Genomic DNA, 10,105 nt, shown 5'->3' on the forward strand with positions numbered 1-10,105 from the left:
AAGGAGATTAGGCGGGCTGAACGTGAAATGTGAAAATAAAAAGGGCGCTCTATCACGTCTGTGTCCTTATTAGAAAAGCACCTGCTATAATCTGCTATATGCCTTTGTAAAATTAAGGTCAATCTCATAGAAACCTAAATAGTGTAAAATTCAAACTTGGTCTATAACGTCTGTGACCTGGAAAATATAGTGAATGCCTAATTTTAATCAAAATTTTTGCCACTTAACAGACGATTATTGTGAAAACAAAAAGGGCGCTCTATCACGACTCAGTCCTGAAAAGGATAGTGAAGTGCTATTTTTTTTTCAAAATATACGTCAATTCGCACACAGAACCTTAAATTTTATCCTAAAATTTATAGTGGCTCACCATTTAATATACAAATTTAAGGAGATTAGGCGGGCTGAACGTGAAATGTGAAAATAAAAAGGGCGCTCTATCACGTCTGTGTCCTTAATAGAAAAGCACTTGCTATATTCTGCTATATGCCTTTGTAAAATTAAGGTCAATCTCATAGAAACCTAAATAGTGTAAAATTCAAACTTGGTCTATAACGTCTGTGACCTGGAAAATATAGTGAATGCCTAATTTTAATCAAAATTTTTGCCACTTAACAGACGATTATTGTGAAAACAAAAAGGGCGCTCTATCACGACTCAGTCCTGAAAAGGATAGTGAAGTGCTATTTTTTTTCAAAATATACGTCAATTCGCACACAGAACCTTAAATTTTATCCTAAAATTTATAGTGGGCCACCATTTAATATACAAATTTAAGGAGATTAGGCGGGCTGAACGTGAAATGTGAAAATAAAAAGGGCGCTCTATCACGTCTGTGTCCTTAATAGAAAAGCAATTGCTATATTCTGCTATATGCCTTTGTAAAATTAAGGTCAATCTCATAGAAACCTAAATAGTGTAAAATTCAAACTTGGTCTATAACGTCTGTGACCTGGAAAATATAGTGAATGCCTAATTTTAATCAAAATTTTTGCCACTTAACAGACGATTATAGTGAAAACAAAAAGGGCGCTCTATAACGACTCAGTCCTGAAAAGGATAGTGAAGTGCTATTTTTTTTCAAAATATACTTCAATTCGCACACAGAACCTTAAATTTAATCCTAAAATTTATAGTGGCTCACCATTTAATATACAAATTTAAGGGGATTAGGCGGGCTGAACGTGAAATGTGAAAATAAAAAGGGCGCTCTATCACGTCTGTGTCCTTAATAGAAAAGCACTTGCTATATTCTGCTATATGCCTTTGTAAAATTAAGGTCAATCTCATAGAAACCTAAATAGTGTTTAACTCAAACTTGGTCTATAACGTCTGTGACCTGGAAAATATAGTGAATGCCTAATTTTAATCAAAATTTTTGCCACTTAACAGACGATTATTGTGAAAACAAAAAGGGCGCTCTATCACGACTCAGTCCTGAAAAGGATAGTGAAGTGCTATTTTTTTTCAAAATATACGTCAATTCGCACACAGAACCTTAAATTTTATCCTAAAATTTATAGTGGCTCACCATTTAATATACAAATTTAAGGAGATTAGGCGGGCTGAACGTGAAATGTGAAAATAAAAAGGGCGCTCTATCACGTCTGTGTCCTTAATAGAAAAGCACTTGCTATATTCTGCTATATGCCTTTGTAAAATTAAGGTCAATCTCATAGAAACCTAAATAGTGTAAAATTCAAACTTGGTCTATAACGTCTGTGACCTGGAAAATATAGTGAATGCCTAATTTTAATCAAAATTTTTGCCACTTAACAGACGATTATAGTGAAAACAAAAAGGGCGCTCTATCACGACTCAGTCCTGAAAAGGATAGTGAAGTGCTATTTTTTTTCAAAATATACGTCAATTTTCACACAGAACCTTAAATTTAATCCTAAAATTTATAGTGGCTCACCATTTAATATACAAATTTAAGGAGATTAGGCGGGCTGAACGTGAAATGTGAAAATAAAAAGGGCGCTCTATCACGTCTGTGTCCTTAATAGAAAAGCACCTGCTATATTCTGCTATATGCCTTTGTAAAATTAAGGTCAATCTCATAGAAACCTAAATAGTGTAAAATTCAAACTTGGTCTATAACGTCTGTGACCTGGAAAATATAGTGAATGCCTAATTTTAATCAAAATTTTTGCCACTTAACAGACGATTATTGTGAAAACAAAAAGGGCGCTCTATCACGACTCAGTCCTGAAAAGGATAGTGAAGTGCTATTTTTCTTTCAAAATATACGTCAATTCGAACACAGAACCTTAAATTTTATCCTAAAATTTATAGGGGCTCACCATTTAATATACAAATTTAAGGAGATTAGGCGGGCTGAACGTGAAATGTGAAAATAAAAAGGGCGCTCTATCACGTCTGTGTCCTTAATAGAAAAGCACTTGCTATATTCTGCTATATGCCTTAGTAAAATTAAGGTCAATCTCATAGAAACCTAAATAGTGTAAAACTCAAACTTGGTCTATAACGTCTGTGACCTGGAAAATATAGTGAATGCCTAATTTTAATCAAAATTTTTGCCACTTAACAGACGATTATTGTGAAAACAAAAAGGGCGCTCTATCACGACTCAGTCCTGAAAAGGATAGTGAAGTGCTATTTTTTTTCAAAATATACGTCAATTCGCACACAGAACCTTAAATTTTATCCTAAAATTTATAGTGGCTCACCATTTAATATACAAATTTAAGGAGATTAGGCGGGCTGAACGTGAAATGTGAAAATAAAAAGGGCGCTCTATCACGTCTGTGTCCTTAATAGAAAAGCAATTGCTATATTCTGCTATATGCCTTTGTAAAAATAAGGTCAATCTCATAGAAACCTAAATAGTGTAAAATTCAAACTTGGTCTATAACGTCTGTGACCTGGAAAATATAGTGAATGCCTAATTTTAATCAAAATTTTTGCCACTTAACAGACGATTATTGTGAAAACAAAAAGGGCGCTCTATCACGACTCATTCCTGAAAAGGATAGTGAAGTGCTATTTTTTTTCAAAATATACGTCAATTCGCACACAGAACCTTAAATTTAATCCTAAAATTTATAGTGGCTCACCATTTAATATACAAATTTAAGGAGATTAGGCGGGCTGAACGTGAAATGTGAAAATAAAAAGGGCGCTCTATCACGTCTGTGTCCTTAATAGAAAAGCAATTGCTATATTCTGCTATATGCCTTTGTAAAAATAAGGTCAATCTCATAGAAACCTAAATAGTGTAAAATTCAAACTTGGTCTATAACGTCTGTGACCTGGAAAATATAGTGAATGCCTAATTTTAATCAAAATTTTTGCCACTTAACAGACGATTATTGTGAAAACAAAAAGGGCGCTCTATCACGACTCAGTCCTGAAAAGGATAGTGAAGTGCTATTTTTCTTTCAAAATATACGTCAATTCGAACACAGAACCTTAAATTTTATCCTAAAATTTATAGTGGCTCACCATTTAATATACAAATTTAAGGAGATTAGGCGGGCTGAACGTGAAATGTGAAAATAAAAAGGGCGCTCTATCACGTCTGTGTCCTTAATAGAAAAGCAATTGCTATATTCTGCTATATGCCTTAGTAAAATTAAGGTCAATCTCATAGAAACCTAAATAGTGTAAAACTCAAACTTGGTCTATAACGTCTGTGACCTGGAAAATATAGTGAATGCCTAATTTTAATCAAAATTTTTGCCACTTAACAGACGATTATTGTGAAAACAAAAAGGGCGCTCTATCACGACTCAGTCCTGAAAAGGATAGTGAAGTGCTATTTTTTTTCAAAATATACGTCAATTCGCACACAGAACCTTAAATTTAATCCTAAAATTTATAGTGGCTCACCATTTAATATACAAATTTAAGGATATTAGGCGGGCTGAACGTGAAATGTGAAAATAAAAAGGGCGCTCTATCACGTCTGTGTCCTTAATAGAAAAGCACTTGCAATATTCTGCTATATGCCTTTGTAAAATTAAGGTCAATCTCATAGAAACCTTAATAGTGTAAAACTCAAACTTGGTCTATAACGTCTGTGACCTGGAAAATATAGTGAATGCCTAATTTTAATCAAAATTTTTGCCACTTAACAGACGATTATAGTGAAAACAAAAAGGGCGCTCTATCACGACTCAGTCCTGAAAAGGATAGTGAAGTGCTATTTTTCTTTCAAAATATACGTCAATTCGCACACAGAACCTTAAATTTTATCCTAAAATTTATAGTGGCTCACCATTTAATATACAAATTTAAGGAGATTAGGCGGGCTGAACGTGAAATGTGAAAATAAAAAGGGCGCTCTATCACGTCTGTGTCCTTAATAGAAAAGCACTTGCTATATTCTGCTATATGCCTTTGTAAAATTAAGGTCAATCTCATAGAAACCTAAATAGAGTAAAATTCAAACTTGGTCTATAACGTCTGTGACCTGGAAAATATAGTGAATGCCTAATTTTAATCAAAATTTTTGCCACTTAACAGACGATTATTGTGAAAACAAAAAGGGCGCTCTATCACGACTCAGTCCTGAAAAGGATAGTGAAGTGCTATTTTTTTTCAAAATATACGTCAATTCGCACACAGAACCTTAAATTTAATCCTAAAATTTATAGTGGCTCACCATTTAATATACAAATTTAAGGAGATTAGGCGGGCTGAACGTGAAATGTGAAAATAAAAAGGGCGCTCTATCACGTCTGTGTCCTTAATAGAAAAGCACTTGCTATATTCTGCTATATGCCTTTGTAAAATTAAGGTCAATCTCATAGAAACCTAAATAGTGTAAAACTCAAACTTGGTCTATAACGTCTGTGACCTGGAAAATATAGTGAATGCCTAATTTTAATCAAAATTTTTGCCACTTAACAGACGATTATTGTGAAAACAAAAAGGGCGCTCTATCACGACTCAGTCCTGAAAAGGATAGTGAAGTGCTATTTTTTTTCAAAATATACGTCAATTCGCACACAGAACCTTAAATTTTATCCTAAAATTTATAGTGGCTCACCATTTAATATACAAATTTAAGGAGATTAGGCGGGCTGAACGTGAAATGTGAAAATAAAAAGGGCGCTCTATCACGTCTGTGTCCTTAATAGAAAAGCAATTGCTATATTCTGCTATATGCCTTTGTAAAAATAAGGTCAATCTCATAGAAACCTAAATAGTGTAAAATTCAAACTTGGTCTATAACGTCTGTGACCTGGAAAATATAGTGAATGCCTAATTTTAATCAAAATTTTTGCCACTTAACAGACGATTATTGTGAAAACAAAAAGGGCGCTCTATCACGACTCAGTCCTGAAAAGGATAGTGAAGTGCTATTTTTTTTCAAAATATACGTCAATTCGCACACAGAACCTTAAATTTAATCCTAAAATTTATAGTGGCTCACCATTTAATATACAAATTTAAGGAGATTAGGCGGGCTGAACGTGAAATGTGAAAATAAAAAGGGCGCTCTATCACGTCTGTGTCCTTAATAGAAAAGCAATTGCTATATTCTGCTATATGCCTTTGTAAAAATAAGGTCAATCTCATAGAAACCTAAATAGTGTAAAATTCAAACTTGGTCTATAACGTCTGTGACCTGGAAAATATAGTGAATGCCTAATTTTAATCAAAATTTTTGCCACTTAACAGACGATTATTGTGAAAACAAAAAGGGCGCTCTATCACGACTCAGTCCTGAAAAGGATAGTGAAGTGCTATTTTTCTTTCAAAATATACGTCAATTCGAACACAGAACCTTAAATTTTATCCTAAAATTTATAGTGGCTCACCATTTAATATACAAATTTAAGGAGATTAGGCGGGCTGAACGTGAAATGTGAAAATAAAAAGGGCGCTCTATCACGTCTGTGTCCTTAATAGAAAAGCACTTGCTATATTCTGCTATATGCCTTTGTAAAATTAAGGTCAATCTCATAGAAACCTAAATAGTGTAAAATTCAAACTTGGTCTATAACGTCTGTGACCTGGAAAATATAGTGAATGCCTAATTTTAATCAAAATTTTTGCCACTTAACAGACGATTATAGTGAAAACAAAAAGGGCGCTCTATCACGACTCAGTCCTGAAAAGGATAGTGAAGTGCTATTTTTTTTCAAAATATACGTCAATTCGCACACAGAACCTTAAATTTAATCCTAAAATTTATAGTGGCTCACCATTTAATATACAAATTTAAGGAGATTAGGCGGGCTGAACGTGAAATGTGAAAATAAAAAGGGCGCTCTATCACGTCTGTGTCCTTAATAGAAAAGCACTTGCTATATTCTGCTATATGCCTTTGTAAAATTAAGGTCAATCTCATAGAAACCTAAATAGTGTAAAATTCAAACTTGGTCTATAACGTCTGTGACCTGGAAAATATAGTGAATGCCTAATTTTAATCAAAATTGTTGCCACTTAACAGACGATTATTGTGAAAACAAAAAGGGCGCTCTATCACGACTCAGTCCTGAAAAGGATAGTGAAGTGCTATTTTTCTTTCAAAATATACGTCAATTCGCCAACAGAACCTTAAATTTTATCCTAAAATTGATAGTGGCTTGCTCTCTTATATTCAATTTTTAGGTGATTAGTTGGGTCGAAAACGTGAATTCTGAAAATGAATTTTATTTTTGTATATGAATTATTCAAATTCAAGATTTACTAGGTAGGAATTTTTTTTAATTTTCAATTTCATTATGCTTGAATTCGAGAGCCAAGCTACTTGTCTGGTCGGCAAGAATGTTTATTTTTTTTCTTCATATTATGCGTACAGAAAAATTCTTAAAAAAAACTTATTTTTCTTGAAAAATACACAATTTTTATTATCTCTTCAATTTCTTCAAACTGTAGTAGTCAATCTGCTAATTTTTATTCAAGATGAAAGTTTATTTTCGCATTATGTAGTAGTTTTAAGTTAAATTATATTTTATATATTTAATGAAAAACATACTGCTAATGGATTTCCAAGTGGACCGCATCCTCCCTCGAAAGTCACCTCAAATGTACCAGTCGCAAACTTTTGCTAAAAATCAGTCGGAGGACGGCGGCATTTGAGAATATTTAATGAATATGCAACTTTTACGGTTTGTTTGTATTAAAAATTAAGGATGTTCTCATTTGGTGAGCCTCAGAAGAATTGTAATTGTGGCAGTTTTTATATAAAACCGAATTGAGCCACCAAAATAATTAACTCTTTCTAATTTTATTACTGGCCAAATTAAACTGTCTATATAAACTACAAAAAAGTGGCTTCATTAGTTTCGTTTTTATGTGACTTTGCAATTTTGAAAAATGCCGCTGGAAAAATTTCCCAATCTGCCACAGTCGAGCCTTTTTGGTGACTCGGCGGCCCTAATCAAAATTGGCTCTATTTGAGAATAAAGTAAAATTGTCTTTCAGACTTCATCAGACAAATTAATAAAAAAATGTTGGTTATTACTCTGATCGAATCCCTTAAATTAACCGTAAGTGGTGAACATATTTATTGGATATTATACACTAATATCAATTGAGTACATTAAGTCATCACAAACTTGCCACAGATGCATCCACAATGGCATTACCTACCATGCATAATTTTAAAATTACATTTGATTTAAGTAAAGTTTTAATATAATATAATAAAATACTACAGCAAGAACATAAAAAGATCAAAATTTTGGAATAACATTTCTTAATGACCTGATACGATAACATCTAGTCTTAGAGTTTAAGCATGCTAAATACAAAATCAACATTTATCAAAACATGGCAAATTAATGCACAAATTTGGTGCAACTCTTCTGAAAGCACAATAAACAAAACAACCTTAGTCTCTTCCACCTAAGATGAAATAATGTGATGTGGTGAATTGTCGCAGTGGTTGCGGCTAAAAACTATTCCGAAGCTAGACTAGATGTCTTTAAGTCGGGATGGCACAAATGCTAAACAAGCGAGTGAGTTCGTTTGCGGCCAGGGAGGGACTCGTGCTATTGACATCGGTCGTTCTTAATTGCAGAACTAAGATCGCTGAAATACTGGTGTGCCATCGCATCCTCCGCTGACATCCGAAGAGCAGGATTACACACAAGCAGATGCTGAAATTTAAAAACATTTTTTAGGGTCTAATGATTTAATAAAATAAAAATTACTTAAAAACCACAGAAGTTGGAGTTATGGGGATAAAAGATTTAAAATTTTTTTTATCTTTGTGGAGCATTCAATAATTGAGTCATACAGCAAATAAAATATAAATATTAGAAGTCAAGCATAATTATTAATTAAATTTAATTTCTTCTCATTGTTTCCAATTTTCTTTTTTGTAAGTTGAGCGTTTTGAATTTTTTTCATCTAAATACCTGCAACAAATCACGCCCTTTTGAACTGAGTTTTGGCACCACTTGTGAAAAGCTCATGCTAGGATGATAGATTGGGAATGCTTTGAAGTCTGGCAGTTGAGTTACTCCTGGCCAGGTGCTCTCGGTCGGAGTGCCAAGCAGCTTGAAGATCCGTTTCAGCTGATCATCAACGTCAGACCCAGGGAATAAAGGACGACCAGCATTGGCCAGCTCTGAAGAATTCAAAATTAGTAAAATTCCCTCTATTATTGGTCAAACAAAAGGTTACCTGCGAAAATGCATCCAGCCGACCACATGTCGATGGACGTGGTGTAGAGTTTGGCTCCGAAAAGGACGTCGGGTGGACGGTACCAGAGGGTGACGACCTCGGCAGAATAACATTTGACCGGAATGCCAAAAGCTCGGGCCAGACCAAAGTCAGCCAGCTTCAATTCACCGTTCTATAAGAACAAACAATAATTGGAGAGTAGTATTGGAAAAATTCATGCTTTTTTACATTTAATACTAAATTATCAAGTCCTCTGATTCTTTTTTTTACTAGTGAAGACTGAGGAACTAAATTTTAAAATGAGTAGCTGATTTGTAAAAAAAAAGCATTGGACCTGCAGAAAATACCAAAAAAACAGACACAAAAATCTGGGTGATAGAATTTGATAGAAAACAACCCTCTTTTGATTATTTTGGGGTAAAGCTGACCTTGTTTATAAGCAAATTTTGAGGTTTGAGATCGCGATGCAGGACATTGTGGCTGTGACAAAACGCCAGTCCTCGGAGAAGTTGATACCTTTGGAGAATTAATACATCAATTATATATATAACTTAAAGGTCGGTTTGAGATTTACATGAAAGACTTGACGACGTCGGGGTCGATTTCTCCGTTGAGACTGTCAAAGTACTTTTTCAAGTCTTGGTCGCAGTGCTCGAAGACCAAAGTCAGCTTTTTGTCGCTGTGCAGAACATCGTAGAGACGCACTATGTTCTTGTGCTTCAACTCCTTCAGCAGACAAATCTCCCTCAAGGCGGACGAAGGCACACCCTGATCACAAAAGATAGAATAATTTACACTCCGAACTAGCAGGGATTAAATTTGTCAATTTTTATACCTCGTCGTCGTCGTCCAGCCTAACTCTTTTCAGAGCTACTATTTCGTGTGTTTCACGATTCTTCGCTTTGAACACGGTTCCGTAAGTACCTAGTGAAATTAAATCAATTAGTGAAACTAAAATAAATTTTTTTATAAAAATCTATACATAATTTTCATAAACAAATGTATGTAATTTATTGGAGAAAATTATCTAACGAACGAATTCCTATAAAATTACGTGTGTTGAATTGAAAAGGAATGAAATGTTGACAAACCTTCGCCGATTTTCTCCAATTTCTCGTATTTCTGCATGATATATTGGCCTGAAAAAATTGGTCTCACAAAAATTGGCTGTCAAAGACAAAAGCCGGTGTTTTTGCTACTAATTTAGCAGGTCAAAGCTTCAATAAACTTTCGGCGGACGAAGAATTCATGTCTTCAAACAAGCTAATGCAGATCTGAATTTGCGAGAGCCGTCCTTATTTTGCAAAACACTTAATTTCCACTGAAAGTTTGGAAAATTCAGCTGCACCTGGATAATTTGTACGGCAATGTTGATGTTGACGTCACAGAGCGCCACGCCCCCCAAAAGAAGAGCTCCTGCGGCGGCAAAGCGAAGAACGAACATGACTTTTTTTTAATAGCTCAGTTTAATTAAAATCACCTGAATTCACAATTC

General features: G+C 34.3%; 1 protein-coding gene across 1 annotated transcript; it reads right to left on the reverse strand.

The window, feature by feature from the left end:
* Window positions 1-6,883: 6,883 nt before the first annotated feature.
* On the reverse strand, window positions 6,884-10,007 carry LOC132194958 (cyclin-dependent kinase 5). Its single transcript, XM_059616587.1, has 7 exons — window positions 9,702-10,007; window positions 9,446-9,534; window positions 9,185-9,378; window positions 9,039-9,126; window positions 8,611-8,782; window positions 8,343-8,554; window positions 6,884-8,081 (listed from the first exon to the last, which is right to left on the reverse strand). Exons 1-7 carry the CDS (start codon window positions 9,736-9,738, stop codon window positions 7,974-7,976), a joined length of 900 nt encoding a protein of 299 aa, XP_059472570.1. The 5' UTR covers window positions 9,739-10,007; the 3' UTR covers window positions 6,884-7,973.
* Between the last annotated feature and the right edge of the window lie 98 nt (window positions 10,008-10,105).

This window comes from Neocloeon triangulifer, unplaced genomic scaffold (genome assembly GCF_031216515.1).
Source record: "Neocloeon triangulifer isolate White Clay Creek 2 clone unplaced genomic scaffold, ASM3121651v1 ptg000008l, whole genome shotgun sequence".
In the NCBI taxonomy this organism is placed as follows: domain Eukaryota; kingdom Metazoa; phylum Arthropoda; class Insecta; order Ephemeroptera; family Baetidae; genus Neocloeon; species Neocloeon triangulifer.